This window comes from Somniosus microcephalus, chromosome 3 (genome assembly GCF_052327205.1).
Source record: "Somniosus microcephalus isolate GS21.2 chromosome 3, FLI_Smic_1.0, whole genome shotgun sequence".
Taxonomy (NCBI): domain Eukaryota; kingdom Metazoa; phylum Chordata; class Chondrichthyes; order Squaliformes; family Somniosidae; genus Somniosus; species Somniosus microcephalus.
Window position 1 is genome coordinate 282,295,436 of NC_140989.1, and position 26,314 is coordinate 282,321,749.

The 26,314-nt window shown below is 41.4% G+C and overlaps 1 protein-coding gene across 1 annotated transcript; it reads left to right on the forward strand.

The window, feature by feature from the left end:
* The first annotated feature begins 682 nt into the window (after positions 1 to 682).
* gorab (golgin, rab6-interacting) lies at positions 683 to 25,006 on the forward strand. The gene is made up of 5 exons (XM_085982641.1): positions 683 to 895; positions 14,513 to 14,882; positions 17,165 to 17,266; positions 17,951 to 18,091; positions 21,480 to 25,006. The coding sequence occupies exons 1-5, from the start codon at positions 838 to 840 to the stop codon at positions 21,940 to 21,942; spliced, it is 1,134 nt and encodes a 377-aa protein (XP_085838767.1). The 5' UTR covers positions 683 to 837; the 3' UTR covers positions 21,943 to 25,006.
* The last annotated feature ends 1,308 nt before the right edge of the window (positions 25,007 to 26,314 follow it).

Here is a 26,314-nt window from a genome sequence, read left to right on the forward strand (position 1 = left end):
ACTGCATGCTCCATCTCCAGGGCCACCCGGGCGCGAACATGAGAGGCAGGCAATCGGGCCGAACGACCCCCTCAACCGCCCGCTACCTGGACCAGTTAATGGCTATTTTGGCCAGGCCCAGGAACAGTCCAATGAGGAGGCCCTCCGATCTGCCCGCTCCCCTCCTCACTGGGTGACCAAAGATCAGGAGCGTGGGACTGAAGTGCAGCCAAAAATCAAGCAGCAGCCCCTTCAAATAATGGAAGAGGGGCTGCAACCTCTCACATTCTATATAGACATGGCACACGGACTCCTCCAGGCCGCAGAAAAAGCAGGTGGCCTGGGAATTTGATACCACATATCACTCTTCTCCAACACGACCACCTTCCCACATGTGGCCTAGGTCACTCTGGTCCAGTCTTCTTTGAAGAATCTATTGCAGGTGTGTGGTACCTAGCGCACGTGACCACGCTCGGTCAATCAGCGCCAACTACCGTATCTGCTCCGCCTATCTGCCTGCAGCCAAAAATCACGTGCCTGCCCCCACGCGCGGCCGCGTGTCGGTTGCCAGCAGAGCTATCACGCGCCGTGCGCGCGGCCGCCAGCCCGGGGTTCACGCGATCTGCGCGCAAGGGTGCTGGGTCAGAGGAGAAGCTCCGCCCACATCTCCATCAGTCGATGGCGACTCCCGTTTTTTGCGCCGCGCACGCGCAGTGGCTCTAGTGCCACGCGTCTCCTGTGCGCATGCGCATTGTCTCGGCAGTGCCAGCGGCTCGGAGCGAGTCGGCCTCAATGCAGCCTGGGATCTTGCGCCAGCCGGCCTCCTCCTCCTGAGGGCTTGTTTATTGTGTTGGAGGTATGGCTGGCTGGGCAGGATTTTCTGACGAGGAGCTGACGCGAATAAAGCAGCTGAAAGGTAAAATTAAGAATTGTGTAAGGTGTCGATGGCAGGTGGGGGTGGGGGTGTTGGTGTTGGTGAAACGGACCTTTCTAATGTCGGTGTCCGAGGTGCGGAGTCTGCAATGTTTTGTTACAGTACTGAGCCTCGCTATATATGTGTCTGACTGGGCCCTGTACTGCTGCAGATTTGCTGGTAGTGCTTTCGGGGCGGTGTTACCGGCTTGTATTGCTGCCCTTGTACTGCACCTCAGCAAGCAAAGCAAAACTGTAAATATGCACAGGTGCGCAAAGGTCTGATGGTCCAGCCTCAAGGTGAATTGCTGCAAAGAGAGGGCTGACCCGAATTGATATTGCCGCCGGTGCGGAAGCATAGTGGTAACGTTATTGAACCAGCGATCCGCAGGCCTGGACTAATGATCTGTGAGTTCAAATCCCACCACGGCAACTGGGGCATTTAAATGAATTTAATTAAATAAATCTGGAATAAAAAACCTAGAATCTAAAAGTCTAGAATAAAATCCATGAAACTATTGGATTGTCTTTAAAAACTCATCTGGAAATCTGCCATCCTTACCCGGTTTGGCCTATATGTGGCTCCAGACCCACAGCAATGTGGTTGACTCTTAACTGCCCTCTGAAATGGCCTAGCAAGTCACTGTGTACAAAAACCGCTACAAAAAACAATGAGTAAAACCAGACGAAGACCACCCTGTAAAGTCCTCATCTGGGGACTTTGTGCCAAAATTGGAAGAACTGTCCCACAGACTAGTAATGTATCAACCTGACATAGTCATACCTTTCAAGCAATGTCCCAGACTCCTCCATCACCATCCCTGGGCATGTCCAGTTCCACTGGCAGGACAGACCACAAGTGGTATATAGTCAGGATGGAGTGGCCCTGGGAGTCTTCCTATACCTCATAGTCCTCAACATTGACTCTGGACCCCATGAAGTCTCATGGCTTAGGGTCAAGCATGGGCAAGGAAACCTCCTGCTGATTACCACCTACCGCCCTCCCTCAGCTGATGAATCAATACTTCTCCATGTTGAACACCAGCTGGAAGAAGTACTGAGGGTAGCAAGGGCACAGAATGTACTCTGGGTGGGGGACTTCTATGTCCATCACCAAGAGTGGCTCGGTAGCACCACTACTGACCGAGCTGGCCGAGTCCTGAAGGACATAGCAGCCAGACTGTGCCTACGGCAGGTGGTGAGAGAACCAACACGAGGAGAAAAACCTACTTGACCACCTCCTCATCAATCTACCTGTCACAGATGCATCTGTCCATGATGGTATTGGTAGCAGTGACCACCTCACAGTCCTTGTGGAGACGAAATCTTGTCTTCACACTGAGGACACCCTCCATCGTGTTGTGTGGCACTACCACCGTGCTAAATGGGATAGATTCAGAACAGATCTAGCAGCTCTAAACTGGGCATCCATGAGGCGATGTGGGCCGTAAGCAGACAAAAATTGTATTCCACCACAATCTGTAACCTCATGGCCTGGCAAATGCCTCACTCTACCATTACCATCAAGCCAGAGGACCAACCCTGGTTCAATGAGGAGTGCAGAAGTGCATGCCAGGAGCAGCACCAGGCATACCTAAAAATGAGGTGCCAACCTAGGGAAGCTGCAACACAGGACTACATGCATGCTAAACAGCGGAAGCGGCATGCTATAGACAGAGCTAAGTGATCCCACAATCAACGGATCAGATCAAAGCTGTGCAGTCCTGCCACATCGAGTCGTGAATGGTGGTGGACAATTAAACAACTAACGGGAGGAGGCGGTTCCATGAATATCCCCATCCTCAAATGATGGCGGAGCCCAGCATGCGAGTGCAAAAGACAAGGCTGAAGTGTTTGCAACCATCTTCAGCCAGAGGTGCCATGTGGATGATCCATTTCGGCCTTCTGAGGTCCCGACCATCACAGAAGCCAGTCTTCAGCCAATTCGATTCACTCCAAATGATATCCAGAAATGGCTGAACGCACTGAATACAGCAAAGGCCGATAACATCCCACCTGTCGTGCTGAAGACTTGTGCTCCAGAACTCACAGCTAGCCAAGCTGTTCCAGAACTCACAGCTAGCCAAGCTGTTCCAGTACCGCTACAATCTACCCGACAATGTGGAAAACTGCCCAGGTATGTCCTGTCGACAAAAAGCAGAACAAATCCAATCCGACAAATTACCGCCCCATCAGTCTATTCTCAATCATCAGCAAAGTGAAGGTAGGTGTCGTCGACAGTGCTATCAAGCGATGCTTACTCACCAATAACCTGCTCACTGATGGTCAGTTTGGGTTCCGCCAGGACCACTCGGTTCCAGACCTGATTACAGCCTTGGTCCAAACATGGACAAAGGAGCTGAATTCCAGAGGTGAGGTGAGAGTGACTGCCCTTGCCATCAAGGCAACATTTGACCGAGTGTGGCATCAAGGAGCCCTAGTAAAACTGAAGTCAATGGGAATCGGGGGGGAAAACTCTCCATTGGCTGGAGGCATACCTAGCACAAAGGAAGATGGTTGTGGTGGTTGGAGGTCAAACATCTCAGCCCCAGGAGATCGCTGCAGGAGTTCCTCGGTGTAGTGTCCTAGACCCAACCACCTTCAGCTGCTTCATCAATGACCTTGCCTCCATCATAAAGTCAGAAGTGGGGATGTTCGCTGCTGATTGCACAGTGTTCAGTTCCATTCGGAACTCCTCAGATAATGAAGCCGTCAAGGCCCGCGAGCAGCAAGACCTGGACGACGTTCAGGCCTGGGCTGAGAAGTGACGAGTAACATTCGCGCCAGGCAATGACTAGGTCCAGCATGCAAGAGTCTAACCACTGCCCCTTGACATCAATGGCATTACCATCGCCAAATCCTCCACCATTAACATCCAGGGGGGTCACCATTGACCAGAAGCGTAATTGGACCAGCCACACATACTGGTTCAAAATCCTGGAACTCCCTCCCTAACAGCACTGTGGGAGTACCTTCACCACAGACTGCAGCGGTTCAAGAAGGCGGCTCACCACCACCTTGAGCAGTTAGGGATGGGCAATAAATGCTCACCTTGCCAGCGAAGCCCACATCCCAAGAACCAATAAAAAAAGGAGCTTGCATTTATATATTGCCTTTCATGTTTTCAGGATACCCCAAGTGCTTCCCAACCAGTTTTGAAGTGTAGTCACTTGTAATGCACGTAAACGCGGCAGCCAATTTATCCGCAGCAAGGATTCACAAACGGCAGCGAGATGAATGAACAGTTAATGTTTTTGGTGCTGGTTTTGGGGGGGTATAAATGTTGGCTCGAATTCTCTTGCTCATCTTTGAATAGTGCCATGGGACTTTTACATCCATGAATACGGTGGTCTAGTGTTATGGTTGTAAAATTGAATTCAATAAATCTGAATTTGTGGTGACACCAGAAAAAAGTGATCATGAAATTTGATTGAATGTTGTAAAAACTCAACTGGTTCACTAACGTCCTTCAGGGAGGGACCTGCCACCTCTGACCTACATGTGACTCCAGTCCCGCACTAAATGGTTGACTTGATGCCATGAGGATGGGTAATAAATAAAAGACTTGAAAGACTTGCATTTATATAGTGCCTTTTACAACCTCAGGATGTCCCAAAGCGCTTTACAGCCAATGAAGTACTTTTGAAGTGTAGTCACTGTTATAATACAGGAATACTGCCTTGTCAGTCACCCATATCCCAAGAACAAATTAAAAGAGAGGGCAGACATGGTTTAACATCCAAAAGATGAAGCCCCTGACTCCCTCAGATACGGCACTGCACTGAAATGTCAGCCTAGATAATGGCCGTGAAATGGCAGTGCTTTTGACAGTGTACACACAGCCTTCAGAAAGACCCCGCAAGTTCCGTATTGACAGATCCTTCGCATCTGGTACAAATTCACTTTCGCTGGCGCAGAGTTGGGCTATTCGTCCAACTACTGTCCAGCGAATGCCCACGAAACCCTTATGCCAGGTTAAAAACAGGCATACGGCCTTTTACCAGCATAAGGGTTAAAATTTTAAACATGTTTAAAACATACACATACATTTAAAATTTGTTTAGGTAAATTTTGGCCCATTTTAAAATGTTTAAATTTATTTTTCAAAATATTACATTGTTATTTTAAATACTTAATTCAAGGGTCTTTTAATTAATGGGAACATTTATTTTTATTTAAGTGGTGTGAATTCTTATTTATTTGGGGATTTCTAATATGCTTATGGGAATTCTGTACGTAAATGGAATGCCCATAAGCATCATAGGAATCCCCCTATTCAAATGTCAGCTTTGATTGTGTGTTCAATTCCTAATGTATAGAACTACTCAGATGCTGAGGTCAGCATCAACTAAAATACATGCGCACCACTTGCCTGATTTGCAATTGAAGCAGGTTTACTGTATTAGTACCATAAAACAGTTAAACCATTTGAGAGAGGGCCAACAGCCAGAAAACTGGCCTCAGACTGGCTGAAAAATGGTCCGAATGCAGTCTTTTCAACCAGTTGAGTACAGCATTATGTTTATTCTTGTTTGGCCAGAAATGCTCGTGTGAGAGAAGTTCATTGGTGCCAAAGGAACTGTCGCTTGCGGAAGTGATAACTCGCTTATGGTGTAGTACGAGTCACTAGTTCATAGTACAAACCTGCATTCGTAGATTTACTTTTTTTTTAAAAAAAACAATCTATTGAGTGCATGATGAAAGATTGGCATCAGATCATGGAGGAAAAAATGTGTGCCAGCCTGTCTGTCTCCCATCCTGCTCTTACCTGTGCCACAATTTAAGTAGTTCTTGAGCTCTTAGCGACATCATGGCTCCGCTGTATAATAAATATTACAAAATTGGTTGAACAAAATCTAGAAACCTAAATAGTGCCAACCACTGTACATCCATGTGACGTGTTGGTGCAAGCAGTTTTTGTTAAATGCCCATTAGTTTAAAAATAAAAAATACCTGTTCAAATGAATAATATTGCTCAAAGGAGCCACCGGGCTGGCAAATGCCCCAAACACAAATCAGGAATGAGACAGCCGTGAATTTTAGTTGACGCTGTTTTTGCATTCACACAGTTGAAAGTGACAGGAAAACAAAGGTTGCTGCTACTGCTGACCTTTTTCTGAAAACCCACTGAAAAGTCGACTGGTGTTAAAATCAGTTTGAGGGAAGTCATAACGTTTATAGCATCAATGAAAATTGAATGAAGTAGAATCAGAAAATGCTGAAACTACAACAGATCGTTTTATTCAGCCCCATAAAAGGGGCTTGGATATTTTCCAGTTTCCTGACTAAGGTTAATGTTTTGGTTGTACACCCTATCATCTCTTTTTTTAGATGCTGATAGACTTGTGCATTTTCTGTTTTTAATTCCGATTTCTAGCATTTGCAGTTTCTGTTCTTTTTATCTGTAATGCAAATTGAATCATTGCAGTTTAAATTTTGCGACTGTAAATCGGTTGCAAGATGCTTTTCTTACTGACTGCAGTCTATGTATAAGGCTATGCACATTTTTGGGTCAAATTTATTTCCCAATTATTTGCTGTTATTTTAAGCTCTGGTCACAATTTGAAACCAATTACTTCAGTCCAAGCAGCTCTGTCAGAATGCGGGAGTCAGGAAAAAAACACTTAATTCGAACTAAATTATTTTTATTCTTCGGGCAATCTTTGTCTTAATTAAATCAGTTCTATAGTAGTCAGTGCTCCTTAGCCCTTTTGAGTTCCACTACGCTGTCTTGCACACTTTTGTCTTGACATCCCTGTTCTGTTGAAATAAAGACTCATTTCAACTCCTGCTCTGACTCATTCATGCACATGCCTCCAACACTGTTGAACTCCTTACTTCTCTGTCTTTGCCCCTGCAATTTTCGGGCTTTTAAAATCCAAGAGTGGTGCCATTTATTGCTTTGCTTCTTTTACTCTTTTCAACCTTCTGTACTCTGGGTCTTTAACTTTAATTTGTTAATTTAGAGAAAACTCCCTGAGCACATTGTATAGAATGGATAGCAGGGACACATGCTCATGGTGGAGATGTGAAGGGGATTTGGGACACACTGAAGTTGTAACATTTTAAGGATTTTCTTTTAGCCTTTTTTCCACAGTTGAATTTTGAAGCCACCTAATTACATCACCTGTGTTTTGTTGGCCCAGTTAGAAAAGCCAGTCTGATTGCTTCTATCTGTGAGACAGAGATTGTAATTTCTAGCATCCATGAAACAAAGGGGGGCGGGGGGGAAGAGATACAAATAGAGGGAAAGGAGGTCGGGCAGTTTCTTTCCTCATTTTTTTATAGGTTGAATTTTGAAAGCAAAGAAAACATCTTTGGGGAAAACTGATAGCAAGGTAGGTAGTAGGGAAATTGGTTGAGGGTAAACAAACCTCTAGCCCCTTGCCACCTGCCCTTTAGGGGAGCTAGAGGGAGTGGAAATAAGGTGAAGAGTGGAGAAAGAGGATTGAGTAGGTGGGCTAAAAGGGAAGTGGTAGGCGTAAGGATGGAAGTGAGGGTGTGCTGTTACATAGTATTCACAGCACAGAAACAGGCCATTCTGCCTAACCGGTCTTTGTCGGTGTTTATGCTCCACACAAAGCCGCCTCCCATCTTAATTCATCTCATCTTAGGTGGGATGGTGTAGTGGAAGAGGATGGAGGAAGCACAAATAATTGAAGGAGGGAAAGGGAAAGGGCCAGGTTTCTTCACCCCACCACCCACACACACACTCAAACAATGCTATCTGGAGCCATTAGTGGCCTCTTTCAATGCCCTACCACCTATTGCCTCTTTCATGAAAGAGGGAAGAAGTGGAAAAGAACAGAGAGAAGCAAAAAGTTATAGTTAGAGAAACACAGAAAAGTGCTTGCATTTATATAGCACCTTTCATATCCTCATAATTGTCCCAAAGTGCTTCACGGCTAAAGTGTAGGCGCTGCTGTATTTGTAGGCAAACAAGAAGCGAAATAGAGATAGGATAGGTTGAAAAGCAACAGAGACAAACAGCAACACAAAGACAGCAGAGAGAAGTCATTTTCTCCAACTTGCCATATGCAACACCCTGGGAGATCAACTAATGTATTAAAAATCTTGTATCTGCATACACTTCCTGTCAACTTGTGCCATTATAGATTCCTATGTCCACATAATTGAAACTGCACCTCCATTTCTGAGACAAGTGAGACATTTACATAGGTACTTTCCATTATAAATGTGGACACAGAAATTTATGATGGAAGTATAAAATAAGGACAGAATGTATGGCTTTAAAATGGGTTCCAAATTATGTCTCTGGATCCGGGTCCAATTATCCCCTGCTCGTCAACCCCAATTAACCAAAAAAGTACATCTGGTCTTGACTACCCATGTGCAATGACATGGGACATTTTCCAGTAATATATTAAAAATTCTTATATCTGCACGCATGCACTTCCTGTCTACAAAATATTACCTCCTATTTACAAAACCTTGCTTCCTGTTCACACATTTTTGTCATACTTTTGTCAACGTTGTGGACATAGGCAATTTCCGTTATAAATTCCAATATAAACTTATCACTGTAATTACACCCACCGCCGCTGCCAATGGGGGGTGCATTAGCACCTCAGTTTGGTGCATCTCAGCTCCTTGGCCTATACTACAGAGAAACTCCTATGCTTCAATCAACTCTACCCCTCTCCTTCCCAAATTGCCATATGTTTTGCTATTTAACTATAAATAATCTAAAATCAAAATGTTATACAAAAATAAGGGCAGATTGCAGGACTTTAAAATGCGGATTGAATTCGGTCTGCACAACCTGGTCCAGGGTACCCTCTAACCCCGCACCACCTGAAGACTGCACTTGGACTTGATCCCCATGTGCAGTGCCATGAGTGATTGACTAATAATGTATCTTTGCACTACTGTTAAACTTTATTAACTCGTACAATAGAAAATAAATAGTTTGCAACTTCTGTGTGAAAATTATAATTACCTTTTTTGTAGTTTAATTAATCATTTCCTCACCAGCTATGGAAGTTGTATGGCACATCTTGTTGTCTTCAGTTAACCTCTCTGAAGACCCCAGGTCAAACTCACTGATTTGAAAAACTCCCCAGAGCAGTAACCAAAGCTAATATGTTACATAAATAACTGTTAAATTGTAAAGGCTGTCAATTAGGCACACATCTGGACAAATCATATACACTTAAATTCAGTGTGTGGCTCCTCCCTCAAACAGACTTCCAGGAGGCCAAACTACCTAATTGTCATAAGATTGTCAAGTTAAGCTGAGATGTGACTTCTGTAAGTGAGATTGGTTTTTAATTCATTAAGTAGAGTGACAGAAGTAAAGGAGCTAATACCAAGCTAAACCTTAGACAAAAATGCTTCACTAATGTCACACAAATCTCCTAGCTCATTCACTTTGAACCAGATTTGTGCATAAACTAGGAGAGGGAAGAGAGAGAATATTGAAAAGTATAAAACCTTCTCCATTCTTGGGCATTTTTCTACTGCGGCCCTTTTTCAGAAAAAAATAATCATTGTGCCAACTTTGGTTGTGGTCAGGGAAGAAAATAATTATCAACTGGAAAACTCAAATTTCCTTAGATATTGAAGACTGGAGTAAAGAAATAATCTTGACTATTGATGTGAGTTGCAATTTTAGGGACTAATTTGGGGGGTTTTGTTATGCGACTAGAATGCCCCATGCAAAGGGATCTGATTAATTCTCTGGGCAGTGATGACTGGTAATCTGTTTAAACATTCTTCCCAACTAAAGGAAATCTTCATTGAAGGAAATTGTACTTGTAAAGCTTATCTTGGTTTATAGCAGTCACTAAAGTTAAACCTGAGTTGGTTGTTAATTCTGATTTGATATGAGGAGAGCAGAAAATGTTGTAATACTTCATGAATTTTGGAACTGGCACCTGGAACTGTCATTCTGCTTTGATTTATAGTTCTTTGAAAACTAGTGTAGAATGGGCTGGCCACAGTTGCCTTGATTGCCAGGACAACCTCCAGTGACTTTAACTAACTTATTTATCTAATGCAGGAAAATTCTAAAAAAAATAATTTGGGAGACTTCTGTGAAGTTGTCTGTTGGAATGATTTGTACAAGAAAATTCCACCAGTGACACTGAGGAATTTGAGAGATCTGTTCAAAATTGTTGTCACTGAGAAGAGAGCACCTCTTCAAGTTTCATTTGTTCCTTGTTTGATGAGCATTCACTATTTTATTTGCAGTGTTTCAAATAATGCAGTGAATACTTATCCAACAAGAATTTGACTCATTCTCCAATCTCGTCCCTGCTTAGAAGTAACCTACCAGTCTGATAGAGAGCTGCTTGGATTTTTTTTAATAGCCTTATTCCCTTTACATAATACTGTAGTTGAGTTGGATCTAGATTTTTAATGATGTTTTGGACTTGGATAAGTTTTCAGGAATTGTAATAAACTAACCTTTTTTAAAGTCTTTCACTGGGTCCCTGTTGAATAATTGCAGTCTTGTTCCTATACAGCCTACCCAGTCAAATTAATAGAATTACTGTGATACAAATTAAATATAAACATCAAACATTCTCTGAATGCTTATCCTAGTCTCACTCATTGAGTGGAGTATTTTTGTTCTTTCCCAGATTCTAGTTCGCTACTTATGTTATTGTCCATGTGCCATGATATCTTAGATCTACTGTGTAAGATGATATTGATGGACAATCTTGTTTTAGCCACCAGATGTCACAGTTTGCTTAGTTAATACTAAGTAATAAAGGATTTTCTAAAGTCTGCTGAAGACCTGCAGCTGCACCTTCAGTATTGCATCAAGTATCTAAATTTCTGTGAATAGAGTGATAGCTGAAATAAAGTTATCACCATATCTACATCCAGATGGTTCATAAAACTATATCCAATTGTTGGCTTTGTGCCATAGATAACTGGTAGTCTTCAGCCTTGGACACTGCAATTTGATGTGAGAGAAAGGGCCTGGAATTTCAAACTATCATAGTCCACCTGCTGGTTTTGCAGTAAGTGGACCAGATATTAATCACTTTTTATTTAGGTTATGATGGGTTGTACCATGACTTGAGATGCATCTTGTGGGATACCAAAGTAACCATTATTTGGTAAAAGTTGTTGCAGAAGTAACTTTATTTAATAAAAAAAACTGTCCGTTCAAGATTTTCAGTACACATACAATTATCTCAGCCTTCAGTAGAAGTAAAACTGTAACTACCACCTGCAACAGTATTAACAGGCATTCTATTTTATACTGTTTCAGATGTGATGACTGGTACAAGAATTTGTTTTCACATGTGGAAAGTGTTTCTTTTAAACATGCATGCTATTTATTGTAGCAACAATGCAGTATTGCAGAGGTATTGTATATGCCACGTGCCAGCTGCATCTCTGGCATCTGTACTCGGATTTGTAGGGAAAGATGCTCCCACTAGAAGACAAGACTGAAGGTGTGGCATGCAGCAGATACTACAATGAATTGTTCTGCTCCCTCCCCCACACACCCCTGACTATCTTGTAATACATTTCGGTGATCACTGTTAATCTTTAGCTATCAATTAATTCCAACCCCAATCCTATTACTCCTAGTGGAATTATTGATCTGCAAATTAAATACAGATAGGACATAGCTGGTAACTTGTGTGCTATCCCAAGACTCATTTCAGAAATGTTGAGGCAGTGACTGATCTGAAGTTATTTAATCTACAGCATGATTAAGATATTTGATTAACATTTTTAAGCAGAAATAGAATTTTGGTGCCATTTTTTAAATATTCTTAAATTATGATCATAACCATTGAAGAACCACTGACATACTAGTTCAAGAAATGTAAATGCAATATGTACAAGAACTAGATTAATACCACAATATTTTTCCTATTTCATAAAGATGGCATCGTCCCGGAACTAATTTTCTTTTTTTATAACGTATGTGCAAAGAACACAAGTGATCATTTCGAAACCCAGACTGATCCATACTCTAAATTCCAGCTGCGGTGCAATCAAACCAAAAAGGAATAGTCAACCTTAAACTACTTTTAAAAAACCTAGACACCTGATGTTAGTATGAGTTTAAGTTTAAATTTTTTCTTGTGGGTCCTCATACAGTTATCTGTTGGTACAACGATACAACTTCGAACTGCTACTAGAAGCAGAAAAAGAAGCAGAAAAATTGTTGATCAGCCATATAGGTACCTAATACAGTGGAGAACCAAGCTAAATATAGAAAGTACAGAGGAGATCTTAAAAAAAAAAAAGGGAATAAGAGGGGCAAAGAGAGGAGTTTGAGAATAGATCCGCGGCTAACATAAAAGGGAACCCAAAAGTTTTTACTAAACATATAAATAGTAAAAGGGTAATCAAAGGAAGGGTGGAGCTGACTAGGGACCAAAAAGATCATCATGTGGAGGCAGAGAGTGTGGCTGAGGTACTAAATGAGTACTTTGCATCTGTCTTCACTACAGAAGAGGATGCTGCCAATATAGCAGTGAAGGAGGAGGTAATGATATTGGATAGGATAAAAATAAAGAGCAGGTTCTTAAAAGGTTGGCAGTCCTCAAGGTAGAAAAGTCACCTGCTGGGATGCATCCTCGATTACTGAGGGAAGTAAGGGTTGAAATTGCAGAGGCTCTGTCCACAATCTTCTAATACTCCTTAGATATGGGGGTGGTTCCAGAGGACTGGAGGATTGAAAATGTTACACCCCTCTTTAAAAAAGGGGTGAGGGATAAACCAGGAAGCTACCACATAATAGACTGGTTAGCAAAATTACAACCCATGGGATTAGAGGGACGGGGGCCGTGTGGATAGAAAGCCGATGAACGGTTGCTTTTTAGACTGAAGGGAAGAAGAGTGGGCCCCAGGGGTTGGTATTGGGACCACTGCTTTTTTTGATATATATCAATGACCTGGACTTGGGTATACAGGGCATAATTTCAAATGTTGCAGCTGACGTGAAACTCGGAAATCTAGTAAACAATGAGGAGGATAGGAACAGACTTCAGGTGGACATAGACAGACTGGTGAAATGGGCAGACACATGGCAGATGAAATTTAACAGAGAAGGGTGAAGTGATACATTTTGGTAGAAAGAATGAGGAGATGCAATATAAACTGAATGAGACAATTTTAAAGGTGTGCAGGAACAGAGAGACCTGGGGATGTAGGAACACAAATCTTTGAAGGTGGCAGGACAAGTTGAGAAGGCTGTTTTTAAAAAAAAAAAAAAAAGTGTATTTGATCCTTGGCTTTATAAATAGGAGAATAGAGTACAAAAGCAAGGAAGTTATGCTACACCTTTATAAAACACTGGAGTATTGTGTTCAATTCTGGGCACCACACATTAAGAAGGATGTCAAGGCCTTGGAGAGGGTGCAGAAGATATATACTAGAATGGTACTAGGGATGAGGGACTTCAGTTATGTGGAGAGACTGGAGAAGCTGGAGTTGTTTTCCTTCTAGCAGAGAAAGTTGAGGGGAGATTTGATAGCGGTGTTCAAAATCATGAACTGTTTTGATAGAGTAAATAAGGAGAAAGGGTTGGTAACCAGAGGACGCAGTTTTAAGGTGATTGGCAAAATTGACAGGAGGAAACATTTTTTTACACAGCGAGTTGTAATCTGGAATGCACTACCTGAAAGGGCGGTGGAAGCAGATTCAATAGTAACTTTCAAAAGGAAATTGGATAAATACTTGAAGGGAAAAAATTTGCAGGATTATGGGAAAAGAGCAGGGGAGTGGGACTAGTTGGACAACTACCAAAGAGCTGGCACAAGCACGATGGGCAATGGCCTCCTTGGGCTGTATCATTCTATATGAAACCAATTAAGCTCACGTGTGTAAGGCCCATGGTGTTTGGGCTGTGGAAAGGGTCCTCGAGACCGACAACTTCTGCTGTCCCTGTTTACTGTAACTGCGTGCTCCAGCCCCCATTGCAGAGCAAATAAAAAGCAAAGCTTGTTTTCTGAGCTTCTGACCTCCATTCTGGGGACCCATGGGGAACTGGGTCTTAGGCACCTGAGAACATGGAGTGTTCTTCATGTCTATTAGTGTACGGTCATCGGTTGCTGCTGAGGCCTCACTGTGTAAAATAAACTAGGTTTGATAGAGAATTAAGAAATATGGGGTCCTCTGTTAGTTTTGGTCTTTAATTGTATATGTTGTATTGACATACAAATGAACGGCAAATTTTTAAAACGAGCTTTAAGGGTATGGCTTATATGAGTTTCTTTTCATGATGAGGGGGAAAGAGCTTAAGATTGGGGTTCAGCTCATATGCATTAATATGGTCCAACGTGGGACCAGAAATGTGTCTTGCTTGTCTTTGATCTGTTTGAGACCAGTTGCAGTGGGTGCATATATATTCCAGGATCTGTTCCAATGTTTCTAGATATGACCAATATTTTAGGAATGATGGAAGATCACTGTACAAGCTTAAAGTGTAATGTGTTGGCACCATGAAGTGTGGCAACATATTAACTTACTACGGTAATAAGGAGTCTTGTATAGAGAGTAAGCATTGTCCTTGTGATTAGTCAGATGGCATCAACAGAGGCCTGTGAGTAGATCACCCACTTTCGGCCACAGGTGTTGGGATGAATAAAAATGTTTTAAAACATTATTATTTAATTATTTGCAGATCCGTTGGTCTCAGAAAAGCCAGAAAGATTTAAACGAGCACCATCAACAAACAAAAGTCGTCAGCAGCTCCAGAGGGAAAGAGCGTTGCAACAGCAGTATAGCCACAGAACAATTGAGCACGATAGAGTTGCTTTTACCCTTCCAGAACAGCAACTGTCCAAACCCAAGATGAGACCTCCACAAGCCACAGAGACACCATCACCCGAGCCAGGGCCAAAGCAGGCCTTGCAAGTGACTGAAAAACAACCAACTAAAACTGGAGTAAGCCACCAGAAAGAAACAGACAAACCTGGAGCCAAAGCATCGTTTACATTCCAGGATTCCTCAGTTAAAGAGTTATCGACAGAACAGATCAAAGGGGTGGAATTGTTAGTAAGTCTAGAAATAATTAAAAAAGAACCCTTGGAAACACTGGTCAGTTATTCAAGCTGCCATCTTAGCATTGGAGAGAGATTCTATGCAGCACATTCCTTGGAAGAGTAATCAATGGCATCAGAGTGAGACGGGATGCAAGCTTAATTTTCCAACATAGGAGCAGGAGTAGGCCATTCAGTCCCTCGAGCCTATTCTGCCTTTCAATTAGATCATGGCTGATCTGTATCTTGACTCCATTTGGTTCCATATATCCTTGCCTAACATATCTCAATCTTAGTTTTGAAATGTTGAATTGATCTAGCCTAAACAGCTTTTTGGGGGAAATTTCCAAACTTTTACCACCCTTTGCGTGAAAAAGTGCTTCCTGACTTCACCCTTGAACGCCCTAGTTCTAATTTTAAGGTTATGCCCCCTTGTTCTGGACTCTCCCACCAGAGGATATAGTTTCACACTATCTACCCTATCAAATCCTTTAATCATAAACACTTCATTTAGATCACCCTGTAATCTTCTATGTGGGAAGAGAAAATTGGGATGGGGTTGTTGTTGGTCCCCATACCACTCTGGTGTACCTCTTGGCTCTGCATTGGTGGAGACCAAGGAGAAGGCCATTGCCACAGCAGCTGCATGGCCAAGGGAGGAATTTCAAAGTGAGAGTTTTCTGCTAATGTAATTTACTGTGCACTCAGTTGTTGCAAAGTAATGTTGCCCTCGTGTCATTAAGAAGTGCTTCCTGAGATAAATGAAGAGAAGTACAATCGATATAATACTGATCTGAATCAGTCAGGATTAAACACATTTGTGACTAGCAATTTAAGTCCAGCCTTTTACTGTGCAGTAAATTTGTTCCATGTATAAAATACAATTGTACAGTGGTTTTGCTTGGGCCAATGCAATTTACTTGTAGTACTGTACAATTTGTTTATACAGTACTCCACAGTATATTGCTCTTATCTATTTTGAGTACAGTAGAAGTGTACTCTCCCTTCTTTCTCTCTGTCTCATCCGCCCCCCCCCCCCCCCGCCCAAGTCAGATTCTGAATATGTGGGGCCAACAGTGTTCCACTGCAGCTATCTGTAGATGGATATGAGTGTTTTGTTTTTGTATATTTTATTTCTTCCTTCAAACACTGGTAGATGTTCCTGAGCAAGCAGATGCTTGCATTATTTTTGTGCAGTTGTGAGAATGTTCCAAAATTGGTAGAAAACAACCATTACTTAATTAGAGCATTATCCTTTCTCAGACTTATTGACATTCTTGTTCTGAGAAGCCATAAGAATGGCTAGTATAACAAAAGGAAAAAGAAAACCAATACTGATATAGTAGGGAATTCTTTTTAAGATTCTACGGTTAAGGCACATTTGTGCACCAGGAGCTTTGCTTTGCTCTGCTCTGGATTGGATCTGGGATTTGTTGATGTAGATCATGGCTGCCCAAAGTGGAAAAGCATTTGTTTCATTCCCCAACATTGGCCACTCTATTCCCTCAACAAAAAATCACCAAAAAAAGCTTCTGCCAGTGACACTGTAATATACATGCCTATTCATTGGCAACTCCCTGTCCCCTTCTAAGAGAACTCTGCCCTGCTTGATACATCCCCAGTATAGCAAATTATTGGTCTCAGCAACTCTGATGAATAATAGGCACATAAGTCTACTTAGTTCAATGCTGTTTAATTCATATTATATGAATAATTAAATTTTAGCATTAAATGCCCATTTTCCTGTTACTTAATTTGAATTATTGTTTAATTAATTCTTTGTTCAAAATATGACTCGATTATCAGGCGTAGACTGCATTTGCATTATGCCACTCCAACATAACACATTGGTGCACCAGTCTGCTAATCTGTCAGCACCATGACTTCCAATAAATCAATCAAAACTATTCAAAACCAAATAAACCACAAGTTGTTAAAGCTGTTAGCAGTCTCAGTTATTTAAATATTTTAATTGAGTGGGAGGTGGCACAAACTTACTTCTAAAGCAGTACCTGAACAGTTTGCAGTAAAAGCAAAAATGCTGGAAATACACAACAGGTCAGTCAACATCTGTTTATAAAAAAAAAAAGACAAGTGCTTGAATCTTCCCATGAACTTGAAGTGAAGTCATATTTGCAATTTTTTTTACTTTTCTATTTGACCAGTGCGCAATCTGTTGTTCAACATAGTAACGTTATTAGTGAGCTGCTGACTAAGTTAGCTCATAGAAACTAAAGGAAAAATCGATAAAATTGACTCTCTAGTGTTTCTTTAATGTGATTGTTTCTCCACAGTCGCGAGAGATCTCGTCTGGAACAGCTGCAGCTAGAACAGCGATTAATGGAAGAGAAGAATAAACGCAAGAAAGCACTTCTGTCAAAAGCCATTGCAGAAAGGTATGGAGTTTTGTTAACAGGAGGATAAGTTGACTCATTAAGTCAGCCCTCACTTGTTTTGGGGCTACTGTATACCTTCAGAGCTATTATCCGAAAAAGTTATTTCACACCAAACTTTGTGAGCCATTAGAAAGGTTAGATTTTCTCAAGTTGTCATATTTGTCCCATCAATTTGCAAACTGGATGGCACTGGAGCACTGCCATTTGCCGGAGATGCCAGGTTAGCGAAAGAAAAACATTTGGTCACTATCCAGCAAACCCCCATGTTTGCACGATCTGGATCAGCCACAATTTTGTCCAGTCAGATAGCCTACCAGTTCTTTCAGTTAAGATTCATGAATAATGGCCACTTGGGTGAGGTATGGAAGGGAGATCAACAACTGTGAACATACCTCGGTGAAGGAGTCATTGCCTACCGAAGATTTTGGGGGGTGAGGGGGGAATTGAAAAGAGAGAATGCATACCCAAGTTTATTTTACTTTGATCTAAAGAGGTGATGTTAATTGCATATTATACATTAACAAATTTAAGAATTTACATACGCATCAATCATTAAATATTCTTCAGCTACATCTAAAGTTTCTTAAAGTTTTAAGTTTAAATGGGTTCTTTTTAAAGTATGTTGTGGCAAGTTGTCAATGGCTATATGTCTTGTGCCGTTCTGACCAGTAATAATCATTCTAGGTCTAAACGAACCATAGCAGAAACTGTGAAACTAAAGCAGATCCAAAATGAGCTTCAGACCTTGGATGACTTGTTATCGAGTGATGTTAACATCCTGCGGAATCGGATTGAACAGTCTAGCTGGGAATACCATCAGGCTAAGTAAGACTATGTATGCACTTTGAGGCACAATCCACTGCTTCTGTTCTAACCATCCAGACCCAACCAGTAGAAAAGAAATAAAAACAGAAAATGCTGGAAATACCCAGCAGGTCAGGCAGCATCTGTGGAGAGAGAAATAGAGTTAACGTTTCAGAACTGACGTCGTAGAAAAGAGTTACAGCCATTCTAATTAAAGAAATGCAAATGATGAATTCGGGGTATTCATTTATCTCACTCTCATTGAATTAGTATAATTGTAAAAGTTATAATAAAGTTTCATATGTGAACTTCATGGGCTATTTAACTGATCAGAGCTGATGCTGAGCACTGTTCAGGTACTTGTAGGAGTCATTGGATAGTGATCAAGAGTTGGAATTCTGGCCAAATGTCCCCATCTCTAGCTGAGATCCTGAACCCAATTCAATCTTTGGCTGACATCAGCTAACTGCATGGATCACATTATGCATTTACCCACTGAACCATCAGCAATTTGTTTTTGTTTTGTAATATATTTTTTTTAAAGTGGAGGTTGTTTTCAACTACTGTTGAATCCTGATTAATGTGTGATTTGCCAAGAAATTAACTATTTCTAAATTCTCATATCGTAATTGTATCAGTCAGTAATTCAACCTAAACATGACCAACAGAAAAAAGTTAAAACATTTTACCCTGCTGTGATTATAGGCTATTAAAATGGTTCACTGTCTCAAGTTGACATTTGTCTGTGGGCTATGTTGTGTGCTGCATCTTTTTTTAATAAAACATAATTGGGAAGCATTTTATGTTTGGATCAGAAGTTCTATAGAAATGGAAAGTTCTATATTGGAATTTAATGCTTGGATCAGGTATGAATTTACTATGAGGGTGACTGTATTGGTCATGGAGCAAAAAAGAGTCTTTATAAACTTTGTCACCTGAGCATGTGCCATGTGTATATATCGCAAAATAAGAAACACCGTGCCTGTTCTGTGTGTGGGATTGAGACATGGGCTTGGACAAGACCCGAATGACATAATGTTAGCTTTAGCAACCAAAATGATCACTGTGGTTTTATAACAAATGAGGCTTGGATTTAACCATGTCACTAACAACCATGTTTAAAAAGATTTTGAAGTTAGAAAAGTTGTGCATTAATTCAGTGAAGGGAATAATTGCTGTGAACCAATTTACAGGCTTCACTGACTATTGAAACCAAAAGAAAACCTTGCTGGCACTTGCAAAGAATGGCATATTGTTGTGAATCTCATTGAAAGTAAGAAATGACAAGTTAATTGGTGCAGATAGTGCGTCCTATATCCCTCACTTTGCTTATATTTGCATAAATTCTTTTAAGCAGCAACAATGTGGGTAAGTCTTTACTGTTTCCCCTAACCAGAGATTTGAATTTCTTGAATAAGTCTGGAATCGGAAGTACAATTTTAAAATTTTTGAACAATGCCAAATTGGGGAGGTGCTAATACAAAGGAAGAATGTGACAAAATACAGGAAGACATTAATAAACTTGCAGGATGGGTTTTTAATTGACAAATGAATTTCAAGATAGATAAGGTGGTGCATTTTGAGGTGGTGCATTTTGATAGGAAGAATAAGGAGGCCACATGCTGCCACATTTCTATAGGGATAGAATTCTCTGGAAAAGAGAAGGCAGAGGGAGTGATGAGGTCTTTTTAGATAATGAAGGGTTTGATGGGATAGATGTAGAGCAAATATTTCCACTTGTGAGGGAGACCAAAACTAGAGGCCATAAATATAAGATAATCACTAATAAATCCAATAGGGAATTTAGGAAAAACTTCTTTACCCAAAGAGTAGTGAGAATGTAGAACGTGCTACTACAAGGAGTAGTTGAGGTAAATAGCTTAGATGCATTTAAGGGGAAGCTAGATAAGCGCATGAGGGCGAAAGAAATAGAAGGATATGCTGGTAGGGTGGGAGGAGGCTCGTGTGGATCATAAACGCCGGCATAGACCAGTTGGGGCCAAATGACCTGTTTCTATGCTGTAGGTGCAATGTAATTCAATTTTATTTACAATACTTTAAAGTGAAACATCCCCGCTCCTGTTTATCCTTACTGAGATTATTGCATTGTTTGTGCTGCTCTACTCAGTAAAATTTAATGCATGCTCCAAATACAGAGATTTTACAGTGCCATCAGCCAGAGCACTGGCACAATCTTGTTGTGACCTAGTGGAAGCTGTAGATTATTCAAACACTAAATTGGGATCTTCAGAGCATCGTAATAAAATAACTTTATACAGTAGTGGCACTAACTGCTGTGACTATAATGCTTAGTTGAGTGAAAAGATGTTGGTTCATCACTGCTCGTTCCCGATCTACACCACACCAAATAGGGAGATGTGTTTTTTTTTTAAAGTCACACCTCCAAAGCAGGTGGTCAAAGGGGTTACTGGCAGAGGTTTGCGAGCAAGCTAGTTACCTGCCACTTTGGCAACAGAGACATCAGTTCAGTTCTTCTGAATTTATATTGACAACATTTCAAATTTACAAGATTCGCAACCTACATTTATTTCAGGACTTTTTTTTTGATGGGTTGGGATCAGAAAAAGTGAGTTTGGCCTTCCAGCAATGTCTACTTGATGGGGCAGCCTCGGCTACTGATTGCAGTTTATTAAAAGCGGATACCCAGCTCACACTTGGACTTGAAACTTTTGAGAAGTAGTGTGTACAATCATCTTAGTGCAACAACAGTGGCAATTAAAACTGACAGGAGATTACAACAATTTATGTGCTACCTATCTTGGGTGGGGGTGCTGTTTTATTTCTGTGTTTGTAAAATAGGATTCCGTCTTAAGTTTACATTGCCCGCAATAGTGGTCTGTACTAATTCATTTTTGAACAAAAAGAAGTGTTCATTTGGAAAGATTTTCAAGAATACAAAACATGTATGGTGCTGGACATGCAGTTCTTCAATACTGCTGAGTTTCTGACCTCGCCACATCACTGGAGAGTGGAGAAGAGTTCATTGAAAGGTAGGCATTGTCCCCTCCTGGATATAACCCAGTGAAGGCTAGGCATTGGTACACCAGCTAAGGCGGGGTGGGTGTGGCGGGGAGGGGGGTGGTGGGGGGGAAGAAAGAAAAAAGAAATCAGAGAAGTTAGCAGGCCACTTTTGTGCTTCTCATAGAGGCTGATAGTGGCAAAACTGGTGAGCTGCAAGCTGGTTCCCTACTACTTAGTTGCATTTTGGTATGACCTGAGGAGGAAGAACAAAGAGTTCCTCAGGAAAAAAAGTTGTTCCAAACTCTGTGCGTTGCATATTATATCTCTTTGCAGCTATTTTCATGACTTGAAGTGATATTTGCACAGTATAGCCTGCAGAGTGAACAACATTCATCTTGCTCATTGTATGTCCTTTCCCGGCCCTCAGGAAGAGATATGATAAGGCAGAAGTCGAATACGTTGCAGCAAAAATGAATCTGTACAAGAAGACTGAATTGAAGGAGCAGCTGACTGAGCATCTGTGCACCATAATCCAGCAGAATGAATTACGCAAAGCTAATAAGCTGGAGGAGCTGATGCAGCAACTGGAAATGGAGACGGATGAGGAGCGGCTGGAACTAGAGATTGAAGTGGACAATATGTTGCAGCAGCAGGAACCGGCCAAGGGGACCAATCAAACCAATCCAGGTGGTGAAGAATCAACACACAAAGCTATTAAAGAGGGGGACAGCCAGAGTCACATAGTTAAACAGGTTGAAAAGGAAGCGGAGAGCCCTGCTGCTAATGACACAGGCGAAAATGATTCAAAGGACCCAGTTAAAACTCAAGAACCAGAGAACTTGAACCACAGAGTGCCTGAGAAGATTCAAACACCTATTGCAACAACTTGAGTGTGTGTGTGTGACTGACAGAGTGTGTGTGTGACTGACAGAGTGTGTGTGTGACTGACAGAGTGTGTGTGTGACTGACAGAGTGTGTGTGTGACTGACAGAGTGTGTGTGTGACTGACAGAGTGTGTGTGTGACTGACAGAGTGTGTGTGTGACTGACAGAGTGTGTGTGTGACTGACAGAGTGTGTGTGTGACTGACAGAGTGTGTGTGGCAGAGTGTGACTGTGTGTGGCAGAGTGTGTGGGTGTGACTGAGTGTGTGGGTGTGGGTGTGACTGAGTGTGTGGGTGTGGGTGTGACTGAGTGTGTGGGTGTGGGTGTGACTGAGTGTGTGGGTGTGGGTGTGACTGAGTGTGTGGGTGTGGGTGTGACTGAGTGTGTGGGTGTGGGTGTGACTGAGGGTGTGGGTGTGACTGAGGGTGTGGGTGTGACTGAGGGTGTGGGTGTGACAGTGATGTTGTGTTCCACAATGTGATCATCCATCTGTTGGCAAATGTAATCCATATCAATTATTTAAAAACAACGACCAAAGAAGAGTTCAATCCTTGAACAAAATTTAGGTTTTGGGTGAAAGACAAATCACAAAATCAGTGAGATATTTTGGGCCTGAAGAGTGACCTGTAACTTGAGGCACTTTACAAGTATTCTTCCATCACACTAGCTTTCTGTTAATTATAATATGTGCAATATAGTTGTTTCCCCAGGACCTCTTTACCAGACAAAAAGTTGAGGCTGGCTAAAGTTGCCTTGAGAACCTCTTAATTTTATGCAAGCTTTTTTTTTAAATGTTTGTATAAACAAGTATCATTGACATTTATCTCTGTTTAAATTTACTTTACTGTTACCTGTGACTAGTTTATAGGTTCACGTGAATTTTTTAATTTTATTTTTAAAAGCTTGAAGCTATAGTGGCTAATAGAGTTTGAAGATCAAATGATTGTACTCCTCTTTTGAGTAATTCTGGATTAATTGATTTATTTTTCATCCTGTCCATCATACACTTTCTCAAATTTTAACAATCAAGTTTGTTAATGTTTAAAATCATTGTCAGCAGTAGTGAGTCTTGTTACAGTAGTTACATTAATATACCAAGACCTAACTTAGTCTTGGCTTTGTACTGTAGATTTTTTTTTTTATATAAGGCTCAAAAGATTGGGCATTATACAACCCTGTACCATAACCAACTCCGAAGGGAACTACAATGAGATAGGTATTTTAAAAAATAAACTATTTACACACAAATTGGATAAATGCAAATTCTATAAATTAGATTCCACCAAAGTGTAAAAAAATCTTGTCCTTTTAAATAAAGTTAATTAAAAATCTTGTGTTTGGTAATCAAACTGTTTGATTGTTAGATATTTAAGCCCACTCCTGTAACCCTCTTGGTAATACATTTAACACAAATGCTGTTGCCGCCATCGTTTGTTTTGACTGACTGCTGGACCAGTATGTGCTAACTTGCATATGTTTGTTCCTCCACCCCATTTATTGTTTGTTTCCATACACTTAACTGGATGTTAACACTAAATATTTACCTATATTGATTGCAGAATGTATACATGATAATATGATGGATGTACACTAATTTTGAACTCTATTTGTTCATTCTGAGCTTGCTCACTTTTTAAAAATGTATATTTTTGTATTTTTACATTACTCCATGGATACATTGATTCAAAATTGACCCATTTAAATGTATTTGTATGAAATGTAATCTGCAATTACAAATCAATGGTTCTTGCATTCTAAAATGTGTATTATATTCTGCCGGTCTCAAAGTACAATTTTATTCATTCCCCCACCCCCTCCACCAAATAATTTTCTCTCTTCCTCTCCAGAAGGCACTGACTTTGGTTGGACTATGGTTCCATCAGTGCACTTTGGTACTTCACCCAATTGCCCATTGGTATTATTGGAACCCAGAGAGTGTTAACTGGTTATAAAATCATCACAGCCAAGCCTGATCCTGGTTTCATCAGATGTCCACCCGTAAGCATGCCTTCCAGTAAAGGTCAATGGATATGATCAGGAGCAGCAACCCTAGCTGATTCCCTCTCCCACCCCCGGCCAATAATTGCCTAGCCAAGAGAAGTTAAAGTCAATTGTAGTGACCCTATAAGAGCTGCTATTCATCAGACTAGAGGAAGCATTCTGTAGGTTTTTTTCTTAATAAAGTACAGGTAGGATGCAGTTATAAATGGTCTGCATCAGAAGCCCTGATGAAATGCAAATGTTCTGAGGCATTACTAAAAGCAATGGCAATAGTATATTGACTTTTTTTTTTAAGTGGACACATTATGCTGTCTGTAAATTTTAAATTGGTCCTGTTTAAGGGGCCAGCGCTGTGAAATTTAAATAAACCCAACTGATGCATTAATATGTTTGCAACAAACACCTTTCAAATTTGAACTTGGAGTCAAGTGCTCAGCCACTTCAATTAGTGGGCTGCTAAACATTATTATTCCTCCTTTCTCCACCCACACACTGCTTTCACAAAGCTTTTTGGTTTGATGCCACCTTCTCCAGTTAAAAGGCCAGGCTCCAGTTTGATGGCCATTGCCACTTCTACCTAACAGAACAGAAGCTTACTTCATGTCAGTTGCCCAATCTCGCTCCTCCCCAGCATATGGATCTTCCTACTGTGAGGCAACCGTAGCAATATGACACAACAGGTACAAAACTAAAAAGGTTGATTTTAAAGACTGGTCTCGAGTGAGTAAAAAGTGCCGACTGATTGGGGATTTCAATTCCTCAGGATTTGTATGCATTTTTTAAGAAACCAATACATATTTGTGTGGGTGCCAATTGCAAATTTCATTTTATTATATTCCAGGAATTCGCTAACATTTTATTTTCCATTGTCATTCCATGCCAAGAATTATTTTGCTCTCCTGATACTGCCCCCTTCTGGGGTCTCTGAGAAAATCACTCACTTGTTTTTATCACAAAGCCGCAACAGATCTTTGTTTTGTAAGCTTTATTATTCTTATAATTCTCTAGAATAATTGATTTTGCATGTTGATCTTGGATCCGTTGTCTCCATTAAAGAGGTGTGAAAAGTGCATGATGTTTTCTTGGAACAACTTGCTAGCCTGCATTTGAACCAAAGACCATAAGGAAAAGGAAAGGAGAGAGAAGCAATCCGTAAACAAAATTCCCTACTGTAAAAATGTGGTCAAAGATTAGCAGATCTTTTTTCTATAATTGACCTTGATGGGACTGCCATCGCTGGGTTCTCCTCTTACCTATCTAATGATAGCCTCAATGGCTTCTCTATCCATGGCTCCCTCCTATTCCTTACCTGCATCCAGCTCTTTGCCAACAATATCCACAGACGTGGGATCAGCTTCCACGTGTATGCTGATGACACCCAGCTCTACCTCTCCGCCATCTTTTTTGACGTCACCGCCACCTCTATTGTCAGACTGCTTGTCTCATCCATCTTGGACAAACCACGGTTTCCTGCAGCTAAACAGTGGGAAGACTGAAGCCATCATCTTTGGCCCTTGTCATTACCTCTGTACCCTTGCCACTGACTCCATCCCCAGCCCCTGTCTCCGGCTGAACCAGATTGTTCACAATCTTGTGAATCCTATTCAACTGCGAGCTGAGCTTTCAACCCATACAGTCTCCTTCACAAAAACTGCCTACTTCCACCTCTCTAACAATACCTACCACAGCCTTATGCTGCTGCAACTATCATCCATACCTTTATCACGTCCAACCTCCCATTCTCCATCCTCCATAAACTTCAAGAGCAAAATACTGCGGATGTTGGAAATCTGAAATAAAAACAGAAACTGCTGGAAATACTCAGCAGGCCAGGCAGCACCTGTGGCGAGAGAAACAGAGTTAACGTTTCAACAACAACTTGTATTTATATAGCGCCTTTAACAGTAAAACGTCCCAAGGCTGCAAAGGAGTATTTCAAGACACAAAATTTGACACCGAGCCAAATTAGGGCAGGTGATCAAAAGCTTGGTCCAAGAGCTAGGTTTTAAGGAGCGTCTTAAAGGAGGAAGGAGAGGTAGTGAGGCGGAGAGATTTAGGCAGGGGATTCCAGAGCTTAGTGCTTAGGCAACAGAAGGCACGGCCACCAAAGGTTGAGCGATTATAATCAGGGATGCTCAAGAGGGCAGAATTAGAGGAGTGCAGGTATCTCGGGGTTGGGGGGGGGGGTGGTGTGGGGCTCAAAGAGATTACAGAGATAGGGAGGGACGAGGCCATGGAGGGATTTGAAAACAAGGATGAGAATTTTGAAATCGAGGTGCTGCTCAACTGGGAGCCAATGTAGGTCTGAGCACAGGGGTGATGGGCGAACGGGACTTGGTGCGAGTTAGGACACGGGCAGCTGAGTTTTGGATGACCTC

Coding starts and splice junctions, on each gene's coding strand:
- gorab (XM_085982641.1), top strand. CDS start 838: ATGGCTGGCTGGGCAGGATTTTCTGACGAGGAGCTGACGCGAATAAAG. Junction 896..14,512: donor GCGAATAAAGCAGCTGAAAG/GTAAAATTAAGA, acceptor AATTATTTGCAG/ATCCGTTGGTCTCAGAAAAG. Junction 18,092..21,479: donor TGGGAATACCATCAGGCTAA/GTAAGACTATGT, acceptor CCCGGCCCTCAG/GAAGAGATATGATAAGGCAG.